General features: G+C 39.7%; 2 protein-coding genes across 4 annotated transcripts; both read left to right on the top strand.

Annotated features, from left to right (window-relative positions):
- Positions 1-1,030: 1,030 nt before the first annotated feature.
- Positions 1,031-17,488, top strand: gucy2c (guanylate cyclase 2C). Of its 3 annotated transcripts, none has more exons than XM_035525308.1 (27): positions 1,031-1,598; positions 2,589-2,701; positions 4,252-4,319; positions 5,915-6,133; positions 6,385-6,506; positions 7,122-7,218; positions 7,728-7,842; positions 8,003-8,147; positions 8,685-8,767; positions 9,055-9,166; positions 9,300-9,381; positions 9,670-9,772; positions 10,024-10,086; positions 10,423-10,494; positions 11,174-11,278; positions 11,538-11,624; positions 11,770-11,902; positions 12,723-12,860; positions 13,352-13,440; positions 13,766-13,857; positions 13,960-14,118; positions 14,560-14,752; positions 15,042-15,216; positions 15,854-15,952; positions 16,221-16,315; positions 16,627-16,703; positions 17,241-17,488. In XM_035525308.1, exons 1-27 carry the CDS (start codon positions 1,397-1,399, stop codon positions 17,413-17,415), a joined length of 3,213 nt encoding a protein of 1,070 aa, XP_035381201.1. In that variant the 5' UTR covers positions 1,031-1,396; the 3' UTR covers positions 17,416-17,488. The 3 variants fall into 3 exon arrangements, with proteins under 3 accessions (XP_035381201.1, XP_035381202.1, XP_035381203.1); XM_035525309.1 differs by having other exon boundaries at positions 9,094-9,166; XM_035525310.1 differs by lacking the exons at positions 9,055-9,166; positions 9,300-9,381; positions 9,670-9,772.
- Positions 17,489-17,554: 66 nt separating this feature from the next.
- Positions 17,555-21,963, top strand: LOC113584846 (immune-associated nucleotide-binding protein 9-like). Its single transcript, XM_027022028.2, has 2 exons — positions 17,555-19,051; positions 19,615-21,963. The coding sequence occupies exons 1-2, from the start codon at positions 18,519-18,521 to the stop codon at positions 19,853-19,855; spliced, it is 774 nt and encodes a 257-aa protein (XP_026877829.1). The 5' UTR covers positions 17,555-18,518; the 3' UTR covers positions 19,856-21,963.
- Positions 21,964-24,657: the final 2,694 nt, after the last annotated feature.

A 24,657-nucleotide genomic window follows, 5' to 3' on the forward strand; every position in this document is an offset into this window, starting at 1 on the left:
TACTTAGATACCAAGGTGAAAACTATATTACTAATGGGTACTGGAATATCTGGGTCACAGATACACAGAGAAACAGCTGGAGGGAGGGTGAAGGATCATACGGTCACTATTGTGAGATCAAAGTCTGCTTTTGGTCATTTCTTTAGAATGTCCTTAGAATGTATTTAGAAGGTACTTATATTTTTACAGTGCCTTTACAATGTGCTGAGAGTCTCCATAGATTTTATCAGCATTTCTACAGATTATCTTTAGAATGTCCTTAGACATCCTTACAATTGTTTTGCAGCATAGACTGCCTCATCACCTTTAGGGATTCTTGACTTGCTCATTAGTACATCATTTGTAAATTAACTATAAATACCAGATTAACCAAAGTATTAAGTGCCATTTCAGTGATAGAAATGACCATCTAGATCAATACTCCACCCAAAGACAGCCCTACACTCCTATCCATGTTTTAAATGTTTTACTTAAATTGTCACAAGGTGTGTGTGTGTCCTCACATTTGGGAAAAATATGATCAAAACAGTTTTATTAAACATCTGGCAAACAATTCTACAGTCACAATCTGTTCACTTTTATAGCATACCGATTTATCACTCACAGCCATTCAAACGTTTACAGCCTCACAAGACCTTTGACCCGTTTCTTTCTCTGGATGTACTCTTTCTGCTATTATCCAGCACATTCTACAGGGAAATAGACAGACTAGTGGCAATCTTTTTTTAAAATTATTTATTTTTATGTCTGTAGGATAATTTGCAAGAGTTTGTAAAAATCCACATCTAAAACATTTAAACGTTTGAACTGACATATTTTGAACGTCTGCTTTTATATCCAATCCTATTAAGATACAATTCTTTATGTCCAGCCTTTTATTTTCACAGGAAAAGACTGACTGAATAGAGGATCAGCTAAACCGTTAAACATGAGAAGGAAAGGCGATAATTAATGGAAACATGTTCATTACCCCGCCTCATGACGTTTCTGTTAGTGTAAGTTGTTTATTAACGCGCGAGACGAGCTAAAATCCAAGCTTTGGGTAGCCTACTTGAGCGCGTGCGTCAGTCTGAGTCTTTATCCTCAGGTGCCAAAGGAAAAAAATAGAAACGTAGATAAAGAAACGGAGAAATCAGCAAGAGGCTATCACAAACAAAAGTGGACGAACGGAGATACTGCCAATAGGATCTTTTTTTAAACCCGAGACAATGTTAGACATAGGCTGAAGGTTGGCGTGCTGTATTTGACCTTGATTGGTGCAATGTGCTCATAGCATATTCTTTCCAAAGAGAAAAAGGATGACTTGAGAAACAGGCTTATGTTCACACAAAACAACTTTAGTTTTGGGTTATTTTCCAATTGAGGACTACATTTTGGCTCCACCTTTTGACTAGACATGTGGAGTACTTTTTGGTTGGTTTGTTGCTCCGCGCTGGCAGCGGTCGCAGTCGGTTTTGACGTGGAGAGGTGCAAGAGTTTGTCGGTGACGCTAAACATCGTTCTGCTGGAGGACGAAGACGCGCTGTGGAGCCTGAAGTTCGTGCGCTCTGCTGTAGAAGTGGCCATCGCCAACGAAAACCGAATTAATGAGCAGCAAGGTGGGTGGCAATCTGCTCCTTTTTTAAAAAGAAAGCTGTCGGTTCTACCCGTTAAAACGAGGTATTAGAGAAGAAAGAATCAACACAATTTAGATATAAACAGAAAGCATCTCTTATTATATAAAATGATAAAATAAATAGAATAGTGAAAAAAAATTGTTCTACGTAGGTTACATTTCAACATTAAAGCTTAAGCCCAACCTGATGAAATGTAAACGCATAATTTCTTAGGTAATGTTTTTGGCCCTGTCTGCTTTTGCATTGAGGTACTTTTGAAAGGCAGCACACATACGTACATGGAGTTTGTTTGTTGTTGTTGTTTTTTAATCTAGCTCTGGTAATTGGTTGGTTGTAATAATGTAGTGGGTAACAACACTGTCTCTCCCATGGACAAATACATCATTCTATACCAAAAAGAATCCTTTGCCAAGAGTACTAACCATAGATGTAGTGTATTTTTAATTAAAAAAAAATTTTTTTGGGGGTGGGGGTGGGGGGGGGGGTGTGGGTGGTCATGTCCCTTCCATAATTCCTGCTCACACTACTCATATAATGTGTTAGCTTGGGTGGTATGAGCAGTGTGTCCCTCCCCAAAGTTGAAATGAAACCTAAGCCACTGTTCCTAACCTACATCTGTAACATGATTGATATTGTAGTTCACCTCCAAATGTGTAAATGTAAATGACTAGCATATCTGGATGATGGTGCTGAATATGTGCTAGCATGTTCCTGTGTTTCTACACGTTTCTGTACCACTCACTGGGGATATGAAACATGAAATAGCTGATTTGAAAAAAGTAGATAGGTCTTCTAGTTCCCGTGAGCCATTTGTATTTGCCACAGTGTGGCTGTCTCAGTCAGATGTCCATGATCTTGGGCTAAGCTTAGTGTGGCATTTTGCTAACTTGCTAATGGCTTACAGCTTGTGTGTGTGTGTGTGTGTGTGTGTGTGTGTGTGTGTGTATTTGTGCAATACATGTCACACTACAGGCTTCAACTTCACGATCAAGGAAAACTACCGTGGGTTTAACACTACATATTACCGTCGGAGAGGCTGTATGAGCAGCACCTGTGAGGGAGTGGAGATCCTCAAATCACTGCACGTAAGTTCTGCAGCTGCATATTACAAAGTCAATGCAGTACACTATACTACATTATAGAACACCACAGTAGAATACAGTACATTTCAACATACCACAGTACACTACAGTACATTACACTGCACTACAGTACAGTACACTATAGTACACCACAGTACATTACACTACAGTACATTACATTACACTACAGTACAGTACACTATAGTACACCACAGTACATTACACTACAGTACATTACATTACACTACAGTACAGTACAATATAGTACACCACAGTACATTACACTACAGTACATTACATTACACTACAGTACAGTACACTATAGTACACCACAGTACATTACACTACAGTACATTACACTACAGTACATTACATTACACTACAGTACAGTACACTATAGTACACCACAGTACATTACACTACAGTACATTACATTACACTACAGTACAGTACACTATAGTACACCACAGTACATTACACTACAGTACATTACATTACACTACAGTACAGTACACTATAGTACACCACAGTACATTACACTACAGTACATTACACTACAGTACATTACATTACACTACAGTACAGTACACTATAGTACACCACAGTACATTACACTACAGTACATTACATTACACTACAGTACAGTACACTATAGTACACCACAGTACATTACACTACAGTACATTACATTACACTACAGTACAGTACACTATAGTACACCACAGTACATTACACTACAGTACATTACACTACAGTACATTACATTACACTACAGTACACTATAGTACACCACAGTACATTACACTACAGTAAACTGCAGTACATCTCAGTACACAGAGCTGAAAGAGCTGGTAAAGACAGATGAGAGATATGTATTAGTAATTTATGCATTTGAGGAAAGATACTGCCACACGCTACAACTACCAGAGTAAATGCCAGGGTTTATCTGCCAGGGTTAATGCCAGGGTTTAACTGCCAGGGTTTAACTGCCAGGGTTTATCTGCCAGGGTTAATGCCAGGGTTAATGCCAGGGTTAATGCCAGGGTTAATGCCAGGGTTTAACTGCCAGGGTTTATCTGCCAGGGTTTATCTGCCAGGGTTAATGCCAGGGTTTAACTGCCAGGGTTTTTCTGCCAGGGTTTAACTGCCAGGGTTTAACTGCCAGGGTTTATCTGCCAGGGTTAATGCCAGGGTTTATCTGCCAGGGTTAATGCCAGGGTTTATCTGCCAGGGTTAATGCCAGGGTTTAACTGCCAGGGTTTATCTGCCAGGGTTTAACTGCCAGGGTTTATCTGCCAGGGTTAATGCCAGGGTTTATCTGCCAGGGTTAATGCCAGGGTTTATCTGCCAGGGTTAATGCCAGGATTTAACTGCCAGGGTTTATCTGCCAGGGTTTATCTGCCAGGGTTTATCTGCTGACACTGACACTGGTTTCATGGTGCCCAGTACTCACCAGTTCCTCAGTATGGGCTCAAAGCTGCTGTGCTCGGCACATGTTTGGGTGTGTCTGGCTCTTTCATTCATCCATCCTCTGTTGTTTTCTTCCCCTCTAGAACACCAGTGAGGTTGGCTGTGCCATGCTTGGGCCCTCCTGCACCTACGCCACCTTCCAGCTGGTGGAGTGAGTACGCTCTCAGTAGCCCTCTGTCACCCCTCTCTCGCTTTTAGTTGTACTCTTTCTTTCTTTCTTTCTTTCTTTCTTTCTGGCTGAAGGCTGAAGGCCTGTGATGACTGATCTCCCCCTTTCCTTCCCCCCTCGCTAACTCATTATTTTCTCTTGAGAAAACACAAGCAAACATGATCTTTAGCATTCATAGTCTTGATGCCTTTGCTTCAGTGTTTTTCATCTGTTCACATGTCACCTAAACACAAAAGCAAAGCTTCATTTCTGAACTGAACCATAGAGTGCCACACAGTGACACACTGAAGACAACTACAGTAGGTTCGGTGTAGGGCGTATATCGGAATTTGATCTGGTGCATAAATTCCTTTCCCAGGGACCATAAAGTGGAGTGTAAAGAGTGTAAAATGTGTCATGGGTTTACGGATTTACGTATGTGTGAATGATTGTATTTGCGTTCTGTGTTGTTATTGCATGTTGGATGTGGCCGTGTAAGTTCCCGTTTCACTATCAAAACAAACATAAGATATTCTCTCTTTTAATCATCTTGATTTTGCAGTTTGTATACTATGCTTTGATTTATCCTTTTTTTGGTAATTTGTAAATTTTGTAAATATAGGTTTAGCCAATAATGCCAGTAAAATGTGTTTAGTATTAAGCAAAAATAACAAGAATAAGTGAAAATGGTGAAAAATAGGAAAAATGTCCAACAATATTTAGTTGTTGATAAAGGTCTTGCTCGTCTCAGTGTGAGTATTTCCAATGTTAGAGTATATTAGTCCAAAAAGTGCTTTGCTTATGTGAAGGTTTTCTGTGATGTTGTTCAAACTGTAACATGTATCAGCTTCCTACAATGAAACATTCTAAACATGATACAGGTTTTTGCTAAAGTTTATCTCAAGCACATGTTGGTATAAGGAAAATGAGATCAATATTACAGGTAAAGCAAGTAAAATAATTCTGGCTCATATATGTTGAGTACATGTAAGCTTACTACAGTGGGTATGGTTGTATGTCCCCTGTAATGAATGTGTTGATTTAAGGAAAACCTCTTTTAGAGACCATCTGTTTCCGTGCAATGCCTTGCACTGACATGACAGTGTCACTGCTGGGCTGAGGATGATCCACCTCCCAAATAATGTCCAATCATCAGTCATCCTGTTGTCAGAAACTGACCAATGGTAAACAAGGTAATGGTGGCTGACAAACTCATGGAAACAGATGGTCGGTAGTCTGTAATTGTAACACCTAGAAAAGCACCTACAGGTGAAATAAACTGTCCACTGATCAGTGACCAGTAGGTCCAAGGTAGTTACTAATGAAGTGGACGGTAAGTACACATAAGTATACCAAAGAATTGGCATGACTTGCTCGATCAAACTCCCTCGGAACTGAGCTGAACCCTAGAATGTGTAATGTGTAAAGGGTACTGTGTGATGATTTGGCCTCAATATGGAGGATGTTGTTTTATGGATAAAAGGATATCACATAAATTAAGAATAAAAAATGTTCATGCATGTAGGAGTTATACAGCACATTTGTGTGTGTTCATGTGTGGTTGTCTGTGTGTGTGTGTGTGTGTGTGTGTCCCTCAGTCAAGAGGTGGGATTGACTCTGACCATCCCTATTATATCAGCGGGAAGTTTCGGTTTGTCTTGTGACTTTAAGGACAAACTGACTCGCCTGCTTCCTCCAGCACGGAAAGTCTCAAACTTCCTCGTACATTTCTGGAATAAGACCTTTCCTGGCCTCAAAACAAAGTGGGACACAGCCTATGTCTACAAAAACGCTGAGGTCCCAGAGGAGTGCTTTTGGTACGGAGAACCGAATCTCACTCACTTCCTCTCTTTCTCTCTCCTTCTCTCTCTCTCCATCAATATCTTTTTTTTTCATCCACTCACCTCATGCATGAGCACACACTTGCTGCCAGTATACTCTCTCACATGTACACAACACAAATTACACATTTTTATTTGAAGCATTGTTGTATAGTTAAGTGTATACTCAAACTGCACACACACACACACACACACACACACACATCTGTATCTTTCTCCTGCTACAGGTATCTGAATGCGTTGGAAGCATCCATTGCTCAGTTTTCCGTACAGATGAAGGAGAGGAAGATTTTGCGCAGCAGGGAAGAGGTCACCCCTCTCCTCTCTGATCCCAAACGAATCAGCAACAGTGAGTCACAACCCAGTCCACCAGGACTGACCTCAACTCTATTACCTTTTAGTCAGTCCTGAAAATAGCATTTTACAATTCACATATAATTCTTTTAATTTCAGGTTGCAAAATGAATGTATATCTTTTAACCCTGAAAAATATATATCTTTAGGCTTGAATTTTTAGGCTTGAATTGATGACTGGTCTATCTGCCAAGACTGGGACATTAGGAGCTTTGATACTTTCCTGGTATTTAGCCAAAATAAACTGTTGCACACCTGAACAATGATCAGATGATCCGTGCAAGTTTAAATAAATGACTGATCCCTTGAACATTAGAGTAAGATTTTAACAGTAAGCTTTTTCCAGTAGTAATCATTTGTAAGTAATTTTGCAAAGTCATGTTTAGAACTTTTCATAAATTATGCCATGAGGAACATTCACTACGATTGTTTTGAATCTCCTGTGTAACGCAAAACGTTTAAGTGTTTTTCCTTCATAGTGTTGCTTTTGCTTCATAAGTAACCAGGTCAGAGGTCATGCCGAAGCAGTCCCAACACCAGGACAGATTCTGTTTCACTAGCTGCTCACAGCTTTGCTTGTCACCTCTTCTTTCTTGTTGTTTTTGTCTAGTTTTCATAATGTGCGGATCCCCAAATGACATTCTCTGTCTCAAGAATGGTACAAGTGTGGACAAAGACATCGTTTTCATCCTCATGGACCTGTTTAAGTGAGTCTTCTCGCTCTGCTTTTTGTGGTTAGTTGGAAAATGTTAACAGAACTATAACTATGAGAGAGTTAACAGAGCTCTATCAGGGGCAGCTACACTTCAGGTAATTCAGTTAAAATATTTAAATTTAAATTGAGCAAATGAACTCACACAGGAATTTCACCTCAGAGCTGACACGCACCACTGCGTTTAAGGTGATTTATCAAATATTAATGAAATTAACCTTTCACATTCACCTTTTGCCATGACCGTGAACTGATTTATTCCTTATTGTGCTGTAGTTCCAGCAACAACAAGAACAACAACAACAAAAAAACTGTTGGCAGCCAATGGATTTTTATACTCTCTGTTACTCAATTTCTCTTTTTATTCCTCTCTAAGATTCAGTACTCTACAATTGAACGTCAATGTACAAGTTATTTTTGCATTCATTTCAGTGTTTACGGTGCATCACAAAGAGTCAAAAAGAGCGGATTTAAGACACATATTTTTGCTTTTCCACTACTCAGTCATGGATATCACATCAATGAATCATCGTTTGACTACATGAGGAATGTTCTGGTTTTGACCATCCACAGTGTGAGGAACTATAATATGACGAACAATTGGCCCTACGACCCCAGTGTAAGACACACAAACACAAACAAACACACACACACACACACACACACACACACACACACACACACACACACACACACACACACACACACACACACACACACACACACACACACACACGGAGATCTGTGTTTTATGCTCTCTTCCTGAAATTTTCCCCCAGGCTCTGAATGACTACGTTGCAGGCTATCATGATGGTGTTAAGCTCTTTGGAAGTGTGATGAGGGACAGGTTTCTCATGAGTCAGAAGCAAGGGTCAGAGACCAACATCACCGGTGATAACCCCTTCAGGAACATTTCCTTTGATGGTAGGATGTCTGTCATCTCAACCTTCTACTTTTTTTTACTTCTGTGAGAGAATCACAGTGGTACAGGACGACCGGGCTCACAGGTATCTGGGTTCCCATTGGAACATGGGTTCTTTGGGCAGTCAGGCCTATAAACCCATGCTGTTATGGTTTTTAGTTATGTTTTTTTGTTAGGCTAAAGCTAGGCTGTCTGTCACCTGACATCACATTTATAAAACTATTGGCTACTGGATTTTCAGAGCTTTTGCAAGTGTCTCTCTCTCCCTCTCTTTTTCTCTCTCTCTCTCTCTCTCTCTCTCTCTCTCTCTCTCTCTCTCTCTCTGTATCTATCTATCACTCTCTCTTTATGGGCCAAATTTGAAATTGTTTATCAGGTTGGGTCATCAAGTAATTCGGGTCAAATGCTTCCCCTTCCTCAAAATTATACAGCTGGTTGATTGTGATAACAGTTTCCCAGATTTGTGTGTGTGTGTTTCTGCACCTGATTAAAATGTCACATTGTTTTCTCTACATGTGTGTATGTGTGTGTATGTCCAGGAATGGGTGGAAACTATAATTTGGATGAGTATGGTGATAGAGATGTGAATTTCTCCTTGATCTACACATCTAACACATATCAGGTCAGCGTGAGGAGCAGTGGAGTAAATCATATTTTCTACAATTCCCTTTTTCTCTACAGCACACTACAATACGTTTTCAGTTAAAGCACAGTTTTTGTTACAGACTTGTATAGTTCAGCCCACTCACACAGTTGCGTAACACTGACACCACCACTGCTGCTTGATTTAAAACACCTGCATTCACTTAATCGCTGTCATCTTACTAATGTGTCTATGTGACGGTCAAATCTACCGGCCATTTGACCTTTCGTTTGCCCTCTGACATTTGCTTTTCCTTTTTTTTGGAGTATAAGACATTGTTTGTGTTTGACACCTCCACCAACAAGACCGTGCTGAACCACAGTAACCCTGACTTGCCCTGGACAGGCTCTCGTCTCCCTGACGACAAGCCCGCTAACGGTAATAATGCAGTCTGCATTTCTTTTCCGTTTGAATTTATTTAAGAGATATCACTGATGCTGGAATGAAATCCTCCTGTATTCCTTTATGTGTGTACGTGTGTTTGTGTGTGTGTATATGTTAAATCCTCCAGGACTGGGGAGACATGAAATCATAATGATCGTGCTGGCACTTAGTGTGGTACTCGTTACAGCTATTGCTTTGATCTTCTACAGGTAACAGAGAGATGTACTATACTAGACTTTTTCACTGATATATTATAAAGTTGTCTGTTTCTTTTGTGTAACACTACAGTTCACAAGTTATAATTTACTCTGAATGACAGACCACCTGCCAATAAATCTGAACAAAATCTTGAAAACAAGCTAGCTATCTGAAACAAAATTCATTCATGAATCACTGTGTATTGGTGTGTGTGTGTGTGTGTGTGTGTGTGTGTGTGTGTGTGTGCGTTCGTGCATGTTTGTGCCTGTGTGTGATGTACCATGTATGGTGTTCCACAGACAAAACAGGAGGCAGCGCTACTATCAGAAGAAATGGTCTCATATACATCCAGACCTCATTACTCCTCTGGACAACAAAGAGACAAGCCTTATCTCTCTCAAAGTAACACACACACACATAAACTAATATACTAATGGTTAACAACTCTGGTGGCACTAATACTTTTCTGGAAAAGTTGAACAGCTGATTCTAAAATTGTCATAGTGAAGTCAAATTCAGTTTTGTCATTACTTCTCACCACATATCTGCTGAGTGGGGAATGAGATATTGCTGCCTATCTTTCTAGCTCTTTATTGGTTGTGTACTGTATGCACCAAGTAATAATGATGATTTTGTTTTGTTTTTATGTTAAGATTGATGAGGATAAGAGGAGAGACAGCACCTATCAGATCCATAAGGGCCGCTACGACAAAAAGGTTCACTCATTTCTCTGTCTTTGAATTTGTAATGTAGTATGCATGTCTTCTGGCGAGTGGCATATAAAATCAGACAAATTTCTTTAGAGCATTGTGTTAGGAATGGTGTGGCATCTATCTATCTATCTATCTATCTATCTATCTATCTATCTATCTATCTATCTATCTATCTATCTATCTATCTATCTATCTATCTATCTATCTATCTATCTATCTATCTATCTATCTATCTATCTATCTATCTATCTATCTATCTATCTATCTATCTATCTATCTGTCTTGTTCTGCCTATAGCTCTCCCTCTTGCATTCTATGTGTCTCTTTTTTTCTCTGTAGCCTGTCATCCTTAAAGAACTAAAACAAAATGATGGAAACTTCTCCAAGGACCAACGTATTGAACTGAATTCTGTAAGTAAAACAGTGCTTCTCTCTCCCCTTCTTTATCTACCCACGTTGCTCTTACATAAAATATGTGTGCTATGAGTTCGTTTCCTTATTTACACATATTACATTGACAGTATATCTGTGTGGACTGAGTTGTGGGTCTGAATCTCATACAATACTCCACTGAGTAAATAGAGGACATCAGACAGGCATGTGTAAAATAACACCTGGGCTGTGTTTCATCGCTGACATGGGTCCTAAATCCAGCTCACCTGGGCTGTGTTTCACCACTGACATGGGTCCTAAATCCAGCTGGTATATTTGAACAATGAATTTCCAGCTCACTTTTAACCGATTCTCAACTTCAAATCACAATAATTATTAACTATATTAATGCAATTTTGCAATTTTAATGCTACAAAACAGAATTAATATTGCTAAGCATCATTACTATTCATGTTTGATCACCATAATCAAGAGTTTTAGACTATGTGAAGTATTAATTAATGAATGTGGGGATGTTAATATCCATTACTGACATTTGTAACAGAATCTCTCTCTCTGTCTGTTTTTCATATTCTCTCTCGCTGTCTGTTTTTGTCCTCTCTGTTTTTCGTACTCTCTCTCTCTTTGTTTTTCATTCTCTCTCTCTCTCTCTCTCTCTCTCTCTCTGTTTTCCGTACTCTCTGTGTGTCTCTCTCAGCTGCTTCGGATTGATTACTATAACCTGACCAAGTTCTATGGCACAGTGAAGTATGAATATGGAGTATTTGCAGTATTTGAGTTCTGCGAAAGAGGTTCTCTCAGGGTAATACACACACACACACACACACACACATTTTATGTGGGCCAACAAATATGCATACATGTGCAAACTAATGCTCAATCAAATGTCTGGAAGCTACTGATTATTAAATCATTTAAAGTTTAAGCCTTTCAGAGATTCTTGTTACAGTGTATAATAGGACTTAGCATCTAAGCATAGCAGCTATTGTTCACATGCAGTAGAAACTGAATGTTCATTTACTGTAACATGTATTTATTGTACATTTTAATTTTTATGTCAGTATGTCCTTAACGATAAGATCTCATATCCAAACGAGAGCTTCATGGACTTGGAGTTTAAAATTTCTGTCATGTATGACATAGCAAAGGTACGTGTACTTGTCTAGAGAAAAAAAAAATCACACAAGCTGTTCAAACATTGACACAAACGGCAAATTTCTCAGAGCAAAACACCAACCGTGAAGATACCATAAAGATATGTCTGATGTTGTCTCCCCCTGGTGGCCATATCAGGGTATGTCCTACCTGCATTCCAGTAATATAGAGATGCATGGCAGACTGAAGTCCACCAACTGTGTGGTAGACAGCCGCATGGTGGTTAAAATCACTGACTTTGGATGCAATACTATCCTGATTCCCGGGAAAGGTCCGTCTTTACGCAATCTGTGATTCTTTTCCATCTATTTCACTACTGCTTTATCTTAACTACAGCGTATCAGATCATAATAGAACTGAACATTTTCACTGGATAAAATGTTTTTTGACCTCTCTTGCTCTATTTCTCCCTCTCCTTGATCCCTCATCTCTCTCTCTCTCTCTTGCTCTCTGCCTGTCTCTCTCTCTCTCTCACTGCCTGCCTCTCTCTCTCTCTGCCTGTCTCTCTCTGCCTGTTTCTCTGCCTGTTTCTCTCCCTCTCTCTCTCTGCCTGTCTCTCTCTGCCTGTTTCTCTGCCTGTTTCTCTCCCTCTCTCTCTGCCTCTCTCTTTCTCTCTCTCTTTCCCTCTCTCTGTCTGCCTGTCTCTCTGTCTCTCTCCCTCTCTCGCACGCTCTGTCTCTCTCTGCCTGTCTCTCTCTGCCTGTCTCTCTCTGCCTGTCGCTCTCTCTGCCTGTCTCTCTCTGCCTGTCTCTCTCTCTCTCTCTCTCTCTCTCTCTCTCTCTCATTTTTTCTGTCTCTCTCTGCCTGCCTCTCTCTCTCTCTCTCTCTCTCTCTCTCTCTCTCTCTCTCTCTCTGCCTGCCTCTCTCTCTCTCTGCCTGTCTCTCTCCCTCTCTCGCTCTCTGCCTGTCTCTCTCTCTCTCTCGCTCTCTGCCTGTCTCTCTCCCTTTCTCACTCTCTGCCTGTCTCTCTCTCTCTCTCTCGCTCTCTGCCTGTCTCTCTCCCTCTCTCGCTCTCTGCCTGTCTCTCTCTCTCTCTCTCTCTCGCTCTCTGTCTCTCTCTCTCTCTCTCTCTCTCTCTCTCTCTCTCTCAGACCTTTGGACAGCTCCAGAGCACTTGCGGGTGCAGGGTATCTCTCAGAAGGGAGACGTTTACAGTTTTGCCATCATTGCTCATGAGATTGTTTTGAGGGAGTGCCCCTTCTACACTGAGAGCTGCACTGATGTAGCAGGTAACAGCCAGTACACTTGTCCAAACAACGCTTCACTTGACCTAATGAGAATCTCTTTAATTGTTATATCTTTTGCTGATATTGATCATTTATATTCATATTATTTATGTTTATATTTCAGTTCTATTAGATTTGGGCTTTGCTTTGAAGTTACAGTGTTTGTAACAGTGTTTAGACAGAGTGTTGGTGCACAGCTTGCTGTCAGGACATGTTTATGATGTGCTTGTGGTACTGACCCTTTGAGGCAATGGTCTTGGATTTGATAAGGAGTCAGCACAGATCATGATTCAGTCTTATTATAGTCTTAATCCTCCCAGGCTGGGTAGATTGGATGGTTGGTCATTATAATTTTATCATTATAATTTTTCAAGGAAATGTAAAGTAGTTGTTTAAAACACTGGTTCTGACAATATCAGTATGCTCAATATTAGCATGTATTTTTCCCTCAAACTCCCTATCTCTCTCTCCCTCTTGTTCTTCTCCCTCTGTAGAGAAGCTGTACAGAGTTCAGTGTCCCAATGGACCAGTCGTCTTCAGACCTGATCTCAACTTTGAGACTGCCAGAGAGAGAGAAGTAGAGGTACAGGGGGTCATTAACTCACAAACACTGCTATCATGTAATGTCCATCCTTACATGTCTAGATATCTGCTCTCCTGCTGTTTGACCCCAAGTCTAACACACCTGACTCAGTCGGTCAGCACAATCCTCATGATTCATCACCTTATAATAATCATTTTTATGTAGGATTTTTCCCATTACACTTACCTCATAGTTGATTTTTTTCTATGACACCAAATTCATAATTCACAAATCGATGGTTGTCTTTTTTCCTTTCAGATCATTAAACGTCATTCATACTTAAATAGATAAATATGTTTTAATGTGTTTCTGTGTCCACATGTAGCTATATGTACTAATTAAAAACTGTTGGGACGAGGATCCAGAGAAGAGGCCAGACTTTAAGAAGATAGAGAGTACTTTGGGCAAGATCTTCAGGTTTGTTTGGCATATTTGTGTATTTGAAAATACCAAACTGCATGACTACTCAGTGGCCTGATCCATCTGTTTCTCTGTGTGTGTCTCTGTGTGTGTGTACAGTAACCTGCATGACCAGGCCAATGCCAGCTACATGGATAATTTGATCAGGCGGCTACAGATGTACTCACGCAACCTCGAGCACCTGGTGGAGGAGAGAACCGCCCTTTACAAAGCAGAGAGAGACCGTGCTGACCAGCTCAACTTCATGCTGCTGCCTGGGTTAGTTATGCTTATACACACACACCTACACCCACCCAACACACACACACACTCACACACACACACACAGAATGTTATCTCTTTATGCGCTTTCCATGGATTTACATTTTGGCTGGGTGAACTGCACCAAAAATGCATGATGATGAAATTGTTCATACTAAATCTTTTATGATAAGGAAATATCCATGAATGCTTTTATTATCTGCTGACTGGAAGATGAATAAGCATATCTGTATGTGATCATATTTAAAAGCAATAATGGTTTTTATAAGTAACAGTTGGTATGCAATTGTTATGCCACAACAATTAACATGCTCCATTGCCTTATTGCACACGCACACACACACACACACACTCGCGCACACACACACACACACACACTCACGCACACACACACACACACACTCACACACACACACACACACACACACACACACGTAGACCTGTGGTGCGTTCCCTGAAGGAGACGGGTCGAGTGGAGCCAGAGCTGTTTGACGAGGTCACCATCTACTTCAGTGATATTGTGGGCTTCACCACCATCTGCCACCACAGTACCCCCATGGAGGTGGTAGACATGCTCAACGACATGTACAAAAACTTTGACAGCATCCTCGACAACCATGACGTGTATAAGGTACCGACACACGCACGCACACAGACACACACTTTCAGTGTCAAATAAAGAAAGATAACCAGGGTGAATATTTTTATAGGGAAATCCCATCCCATTTTTAAATTGACAATAATTCCAAGTAGTACTGCTCACGGAATTAATTAAAACCTTGCAACCTGAGGAATTGTTTAGGCCATGAGTCAAACCTGTTGAGGCCCTTTGAAGTTTGCATGTGCAATATCTCCTTTCCTCCTTTCTCTTCCTCTCTGCCTGTTTCTCTCTCTCTCTCTCTCTCTGTCTCTCTCTTGAGGTGGAGACTATAGGTGATGCTTACATGGTGGTGTCTGGCCTTCCCCGCCGGACTGGGAACCGGCATGCAGTGGAAATCTGTCTTATGGCTCTGGATATACTGGAGTTCATGGGCACCTTTCAGCTCCGACACCTGCCAGGAATACCGCTCTGGATCCGAATCGGTGTCCACTCAGGTACACGTGTACCTGCGCAGTCTTATGCAGCTCATTCATCTGTGTTTTTAATGACATCATGCAAAATTTCCTTGTTAACAACAGTAAACAGCTAATACATATTCTGCTTATGCTTATTAATAAACATGTAGCTGTTCATTATGAAGAGCTGAAAGTGTTTCAGCCTGTTGGCTGATGTTACATTTGGAGTTGCTGAATACTTGTTGCTTCCCCGGGGAAGTGGGGGCAAATCCATAATCATAAACCTGTTCAAGGTTAATTAGCTGGAAAACAGAAACATATCCAGAAAACATGGCACAAGGACAACATAGCAGAACAAATCTGAGAATGAGAGAAACATCATGAAACACTGAAACTAGGAAGGTAATTACAAGACAAGACAGGAAAACAAGAGTTAAATATGCATCTAGATTAGGGGGAAAACAAGACACAGGTGCAAACTGGGATGGGTGGGGATATACAAAACACAAGACAAGGAGGAGACAAAACAAAAACCAAAACAAATTCGGAATGAAACACATAGTGCCATGGAAATGCGACACCATAGCATGAATGTGTTAATAAATATTTAGAGTAAATTGCATTAAGAAGCAATGTCCTTTGAGATGATCTAAATTGAACAATTAAAACTGTGTAGGACCCTGTGCAGCAGGTGTTGTGGGAAATAAGATGCCACGTTATTGTCTGTTTGGAGACACAGTAAACACAGCTTCAAGAATGGAGTCAACAGGACTGCGTAAGACACACACACACACACACACACACACACACACACACACACACACACACACACACACACACACACACACATGCACACAAAGAAGGGCTTTGAGGGTCCTCAATATAAGGGTAATGATTAACTTCTTCATATGCACCCAGAGTCAAATTAGCTTTGCTTCATAGAACATCTAAAGGAACAGGAAGCCCATTTCAAAAGCATGAGAGTGTAATGTTAAAATTTCACTCGGTTCCTTCAGATCATTTGCCTCTTTCTTTGCACACAGCTCTGAGGATCCATGTGAGCCAGTCCACCATTAGCATCCTGCAGAGAACAGACTGCCAGTTCGAGTATGTGAGGAGAGGAGAGACCTACCTTAAGGTGAGTTAGCGTATGCATAGGCAATGGTGACAATATGCAGGAAAACTGTTTTCCAATCCCAGCACTTAAGTACACATCCTCTGTTTTTCATACTCCTACAAAACTTACTCAGCTTGTGCAGAGCTGGGTAGTTACCAGATTGGTGGATTTATTCTACAAATTACTGTATTATTATTATTATTATTATTATTATTATTAAGAACAACAATAACATTGAAAATCCATATATAAAATGTCTAAACATAATTTATTGTAGTGTGTGTGTGTGTGTTTGTGTGTGTGTGTGTGTGTGTGTGGGCGGTTCATTTAAGGGTAAGGGAAAGGAGATGACTTACTGGCTAAAAGGAGTAACAGCACGGAAATACAACCTGCCAACCCCACCGACGGCGTAAGATAAGCATTTACCTTCCTGTTGTGTGACTGGGTGTAGAACAGTCTACAGTGCTGTAGATTTGTTTACACTTAGCATTAAACATTAGATCGCTATGATCAGTTCATGGTGATGAGATCATCTTTCAGTCGATATAGAGTACATGTAAGCTTTTAGTGTATGATACTGTGTGATATCAGCTGATCTTGTATTATATCAGATAATCTTGTGTGATATCAGACGAGCTGCATGCAATGTCTGGATTAAACAGAAATCTGATCACAATGCATGTCTGACTGATTTGAACACATTGCAGTTGAAAACATGGGTAAACTTGTCTTTTAAGTAGGTATATGGATCACATTCAGATACATTTTTAATGTGTATTGTAAATAGAGCCTATGTGTATTACACCACTAGGCCATAATAAATGTAATATGTTTGTCTCAAATATGAATAATGTTTGCAGTAAATTTTGGGTTTGCTAAAATCCACACTGAAGATCTCACTGAGAAAGATGAAACCCACATACTGCCACTGTCTTGTGTTCCTCAGAGAGAATTTCCAGCGTCTGCAGCAGGACCTGTCTGAGCTGATCGTGTGCACGCTGGCAAAACGAGGAAATGAGAAGAGGAAAACACTCTCCACACGCCACCGGAGAAGTCAGAGACAGGGCAGTGATGATCTCCCAGAGTACCTGCACCTGGCTGATCCCAGCACTTACCTGTAGCCCACACACACACACACACACACACACACACTCTCAGTCTCTCTCTCTCTCGCTCACACACACACACACACACACACACACACACACACACACACACACACACACACACACACACACACACACACACACACACAGACACACACACTCTCTCTCTCTCTCTATCTCTCTCTCTCACACATTCACACACTCACACACACACACAAATTGTATAGCAATAGCTGAGGTCCTTGATCTGTTGATTTATTTATAGGTAAATATAGATAAAGCCTAAGAATGACCTGGGATTTTGGTACTTAGAATACACCAATGCTTTGTCATTTAATTTGCCCCAACTAAATTTTAATGAAGAAAATTTCCCATCTCAATTTTCCATAAAATAATGTTCTCAAGTCACGGATGGTTTTCGATATTCTTTTATTTTTGTTTTGATATTTTTGTTTTAAATGTGTTATATATTTATATATTGTGTCTCAGTATGTAATGTTCTAATCTTGTAGTTATTTTGCCTCTGCACTATTCGTGACAACTATAAGTTCTGACTTGATATAAGATTGTGTTATGTGTGTTTGAGTAAAGCTTATTTTAACCCAACATGCATCATTAAACATGCAACACTTTCCTTTCATAAATCAAACTGTTCTTTCATAAAGCTAACTGTTCTTTTGCTGTGAACAGGTATGCCTGCAGAGCAGAAAAGACAGCATGTGTGTTTTTGTGTTTTGTTCTGTTTTGGCGGGCTTGAAATTTGTTAGGTGGGAATGTTACATGGTCAGTAAGGAAAGATACACATTTGTTCATGGTTGTCCCAAACAAGCTACCTTCCTCCCTGAGATTCCTACAGGCAACATGGTATTGTTTACATTTAGTGTCTTCCTTGTCCTGTACTTTTCAACTTGGTGTCAAGTTTGCTTTAAAATTGCAATATAAGTTATTTTTGTTTTACATCAGGAAATATATACAGTATATAAATCTTTAGATTAAAAGGCCAATACAGCATTCATAGCATTGCAATAACAGGTGAAGCACATAGTGGAGTCTATGGTCTATTTGCGTGCGTGTCCAAAGCATAAAGAGAAGGAAATCTGGTGTTAAGGCCCTGCTATATGACATCCGCCTTCGAGACGGATCAGTTCTATTGCACTAAACTTTCTAACGCTAAACTATGTCATTACCAGTCAAGCCATAATATGTTTCAGTGTATAATTGATAAAAATGTGTCGTGTCTCCTAGTGCCCTTGAGAAGTATTGTATTAGTTGGTAAGACAGGTACTGGGAAGAGCTCCTCTGGAAATACCATCCTGGGCAAGAAAGTCTTCAAAGCTGCCACAAGCAGCTCTTCTGTCACCAGCACCTGCGTGAAGGAGACAGGAGATGTGGGCGGAAGGCAACTAGTTCTGGTGGATACTCCTGGGCTGTTTGACACACATCTTCCTGAGAGCGAATGGTGGTCTGTCACACTCCTTCTAGCCAATGTCGCCATTCCTCGAACACGAGTTTCATTGCTAGGAGCTCTTGGTCACCGACTCTGTAATTCCTCTCTGCTAGACTCAATTTCTGTGAAAAGTAGGCTATGCGCCTCAGTCTCTCTACCTTTCCCGTGTATCCCGTGTCCTTCCTTCTGGATGATCGGCCAACTGTGACTTATAGTTAAGTACTAGTTTATTTTCATTGTAATAACTGTACAGTATGGTGTCATGTTGGCATTTTGTTTCCATTTCAACCATATTTTAAGATGAAATACTGATATCATGTTAATAATATACATATGATATCATAAATAATCCAGTGCCAGTAACTAAGGCAGATGGTAGGCTTTATCCATTTGTCCATTAATTTGTGTAATTGTTCTTATGCAGATACATGCGCATGGCGCATGGCTGAAGGAGGTTTGCCATATTTGAATATGGTCTTGCTTGGTAAATCTGGAGTTGGAAAAAGAGCAACAGGAAACACCATCCTTGGTGAAGAAACATTCAACTTTGGGAAAAGTTCCAGATCTAAAGCTTGAAACATTCAAATGGATACTGTCAGCATTGATGGGATAAACATAACTGTCTATGACATACCAGGAGTATTCCATACAGAAATGAATAAATCAGACATAAGAAGAAAATGTGAGACCCTCTTTCATGGGCTTGCTTTAGCTCCAGTCATCTTCCTCCTGGTGATTTCAGTGAGCTGATTCACACCAGAGGACAGGGAGGCAGTTTATGAGTTTCTGCAGCTACTGGGGGTCAGGCGCTTGCAGGACACCTGGATTGTCTTCACTGGGGGAGATGAACTGGACAGAGATGAGCAGTCAATAGAGGAGTTCATCAGTGGGACAGTCCACCTCAAAAGAGTTGTTCAGACATTTAATAACAGGCAGCATGTGTTCAACAACAACAACCCACAAGATAGAAATCAAGTAAAAACATTGAGTGAGAAAAGTGAAGCGTGAGTGTGTTTAGATCATTCTCTTTATCTGCACTGTTGTCTGGTCCGCTTTGTTTTAATGTGTCACTAGAGTGGCACAGTGCTTGTTTTGATTTTTTATTATTTTTTTTAGACAGCTCAATCTGTTTAGTTAATTCAGTTCTCATATGATGTCTGCTCTAATCAGAAGAAATATAAGTGTAATACGAATTATTTTATACATACATTTCCATATGTTCTTTGCATATTTTGTGGTATAGCCTCAAAAAGAGCTTGAGTCCAGTAATCATGTGGCATCTACAGATTGTCTCTAATATTTACATGTACATTACTCTAGAGGTGTTCAGATTTTTTTCTTTATTGCGGAGATGCCTCTTTTTGGATTAGAGCCTCTATTCAGCAGTCTACGAGGTAAACCTTCTGTCATAAATCCCCATCCATATTCTGGCTCTATCAGTGTCAGAAGTGTGGACAAAGAGCTGCAAGGTGTGGGTCAGTGTGAGAACCTTTAATTAGTCATAATTAATTAATTAAGGCATTTTAATAATAATGGACATTGCATCTATTTATCTTGCCAATTGTTGCTATGGCAGCAATGAAATTGGAGAACTCAGAGAAAAAGAACTGATCTACACTCTTTGAACTTCAGAACCCCATGGATTGAATGTTATGATTTAAACATATATTTTTTTTCATATATAAATGGGTTCCACCTCCTACAAATTCAGAAGTCCTTTTCTTGCACAGCTGATGAAGGACCTCTGTCCGAAACATGCTGAAACTTTGTGTAATTCACTATAATTCTGAATATCTCTGTTTTGTACTACAATCCACTGCAGTTTCTCACCTCATTACATACAATCTCTATATACATACATGTCCCACTGATGCTTTATTTTGGATTAAACTTCAGTACTTTATGAACCATAGAGCTTTTCTTATATTGCAGTTCATGAAGGTTCATCCTCCAGTGAGAAATGTGTTATCTCTTAAAAAATAACAGAGTGGTAGGAACCAATATAATTAGAGTCCCAAGGTTTTACTGTTCCAATGTAGCAGTTCAGGTCATGTGAATTTTAATGAGTGAAAATCTACTATAAATTATAAATGACCTCAAAGAGGGAACCTGTTACATTTACTTGGCTCTCTTTCAGACCTGCATAGTCATGACATGACTATAGACCTTTCCATCATTTTCCATCATTTGAACTTGCGTCCCCCTCTTCATTTTGTTTTTTGAACCTGTGCCCGCCCCAACCTCAACTCTGAATATTTAAGATTGAGTGTGAATAGGATGCATTTACATAGGTAGCCAACATAGTCAGTGAGATGATAATCAAATGTTCCTGTTTTATAAGAAGGCAATTTAGCATATTCTAGTTGAAAGGTAATGAATATCTTAAGATTACTTGAGGAACAGTTTCACTGCTGTTTAAATTATTATTCTCATTTGAGTTTTGAGTATTTTAAAAATTTGATTGTGTCCCCTCTGCCCCCTTAACCCATCAGACCAGATAGCATCTTCACTCCTATAAGATAAGTGCCACATTAAAGCACTAGAGAGGAATTATAACCACCATATTGGTCTGGTTACTGCAGTCGCACAGGCTTCCAGATGTGAGTTAGAACACTCTGGAATGGCCCATACCAATGCACTGAATATGAACATATGTCCGAATGTAATGGACAAGCACCATGTTCAGATTTAGCCTTTATTTAAAATCTTCCCACAGGTTGCAGTTATTCCTCTATATAATTTCATCTGTTTATTGTTAGATTTTTGCATGGCAGTGCATGGATTTTTTCTTGCCTGACTGATTATTTTCCCTTTATTGCAGTATTACCCTATTTTATGATCAGAGACCAAGTACGAGCAAAAGCTTCTGTGAGAGAACCAAAATATGGATGGGGAATAATCAGTGCTGAAAGTGTAGGCAGGGTGAAAGGTGAGAACCTGTAATTACAGCATATCAATATATTTTCACTAAATGAATGTAACTAATGGGAAACATTGAGTCCAACATTTATTTTATAATATTGTATGATGGAAGACCCATCATGTAGCAGATAAAGTAATATATGTAGAAATACATGCATATGTACATCCTGGAGAAGATCATGCTTTCCACTGGTGCCTTTTCTGGATCATAATGGTGTACTTCTTGAACTGACGAGCTTTCCATAAATAAAGATCCATATTCCTAAAAGGTCTTGGAGTAAAAGTGTCGAGGATTTAGTTTTTTCAATCCATATGGAAGGCATGAACATGAACATGGACCTTTGTATATCTAACTAGTATGGCCTCATGTGTCAGATTTTGTTTTTATTGGGACAAAATCAAAAATATGTAATCTTTGACAATCTGATAAGGTTTCACTGACCCACCTGTTTTTGAATTCTATATATTGGCTTAGTTTAACCAAGCACGAGTGTAATATTTTGGTTATTGTAAATTCAAAAATTGTAAAAGTCAAAAACTATTGTAAACTTATTGATTAACTCAAACAGGAGAGATGTTTCAGTTGCATGTTTCTCTTCTATACAGATCTACGTGGTGATGACATGACCGTGGACTTCACTAAACAAATTAGCTGGCATGGTGTAGTCTCGGAGATGGAGCTCATATTGAGTGATTACTTAGATATCCATCACTCTAACACATCAGATCAGGTTCCAAAGCTAAACACAAACTAAGTACCACAAAACACTAGAGAGCAGTTTATGTATTTTTTTAAAAAATGTTCATTTTGGACATATTATCCAGGCCGGCAATCACATTGTGGCTACCAGACTGAGAAACCTGGTAACACGTCCTAACCCCAACCCTAAACCTGACCCTAAACTTAAACCTAACCCCAACCCTAAACCTAATGGTAAACCTAATCCAAAGCCTAAACCTAACCCCAACCTTGACCATCTTTTTGAGCTTTTTCATTACACTCCTGAACACATTGCAGGAGACTCCCTCGCCAGTTTTGTAAATGTGACCTAACAGACGTGATTAGAGTCATTGCTCTGATAGATAGAAACAGATGGAAGCTAGGCTGTCCTTCCTAGCCAGAGAGCAGGGCCAATTCTCTCTTGTACTCTAAACAACAGGTGACTGTATTATCATTGGGAGGACCAACAGGCTGGTTTTGATCCTGCAGCTACTGAGGTCATAGATCATCAGTAATAACATGATTGGGGAACCCACACTAAATTACAGAATATAAGAATATGTAGCCACACTCAATAGAGGAAAACCACTGTACTCTGTGTTCTGTTTCAGTTTTGTCCTATCCCTGAATGGGATTATTCTCTCTTATTATAGAAGTACCTCCTTTCAAGGTTGGACCGAGTGCGAGTGAAAGCTTCTGTGAGAGAGCCAAAATACAGCTGGGGGTCCATCAGTCCTCAGAGTGAGGGAACGATGATAGCTGGGAACCTCTAACTATTTTGCACCAACAGAATTTATCTATAAAGATTATCTTTATAGACTAATGACAATTCAGGTTATTTCATTAATAATTGTAAGCAAAGGACACTGTATATTATAAAAAAGTAAAATCTAAAACATTATCAGAGATAGATGATTTGTAAGCTTTGCTCTTGTTGGGAATTAAGACTTTTTACCAATCACAATACATATATGTATACAGCCCAGTGAAACAATGTTTGACCAGTGTCAGATTTTCTTCCTTATCTCATTTGTTCATTTTCTTCAGTGAGTCTTGCACTGAACAAAAGCTTTTTCCTTTTTTCCCGTTTGTTTTACCCGAGCCAAGATCTAACTGTTCTGCACACGGGCTCACCATTGTTAGCGTGTGGTTGATTACCCAGTAGACTATTGGTGTTGTCACCTAGCTGACCAGGGTTCAAGCCCACCTTATACATGTAGACATTGTGCCTGACAAATTATGTTGTACAGTGCACTAGGTTATCGCAGTACTGTAGAGTACCAAAATGGAATACCAAGAGAAGGTAAAAAGTTATTTGTGTTTAAAATTAAGTAGTATGTGTAAAACAAAAAAGAGCACAAATTCAGCAATTTAACAATTTAGGTTTATTCATGTTCTGCTTGCACAACGGTTTGCATAGCTTGCAATGACTGAATTTGTCATGGGCTCAAAGCACCCATCTATTATGAACTGCAGTATACTGACTTGTGTTGTCTTTTTGAAAGTGCTGTATGATTTATTTATTCTTTTTTTTTTAAACTTTCATTTAAACTTTCCAAAGAGATTTCACAAGTGACGACCTAGGACTACATGATCCAGAAATATCCTGTGTAGATCCTTTATTCTGGGTTTGCCCATTTTAATAAGCAATGCAGGAGAATGCAGTGCTGTTGCTTAGCATTGATAGGATGCCAATAAATGTCACATAACCAGTATAATACTGTCATGCAGTCAAATGTACTGCAGTCATAAACAAACCATATAACCATGCAGTCATAACCATATCCTATAATCATGCCATCATCAGTTTTAAAAGTATTAAAAACCACTGATCAATAGTTCTGTAAAATCTTGTTCTATATATATTTTCATATGTTGCCTAATTTCATGATTTCATAACATTTATATGTTAATGTAGGAAACATGAATGAATGAACAAACATCATAAAATTAATTAATTTGATCAATTGCACTGGAGGAAAAGGGAGGTGGAGGCATTAGGCACTGGGAGGCGGGACCAGGAAATGGGAGGCGGGACCAGGAAATGGGAGGCGGGACCAGGAAATGGGAGGCGGGACCAGGGTTTCAGTCATTGCAGTTTCTCCGGTTATATGAACATATTGAGTTCTTGCTGTATATTTTACTTTTATGCAAACTTGAACTAGGA

Source organism: Electrophorus electricus, chromosome 4 (genome assembly GCF_013358815.1).
Source record: "Electrophorus electricus isolate fEleEle1 chromosome 4, fEleEle1.pri, whole genome shotgun sequence".
NCBI lineage: Eukaryota > Metazoa > Chordata > Actinopteri > Gymnotiformes > Gymnotidae > Electrophorus > Electrophorus electricus.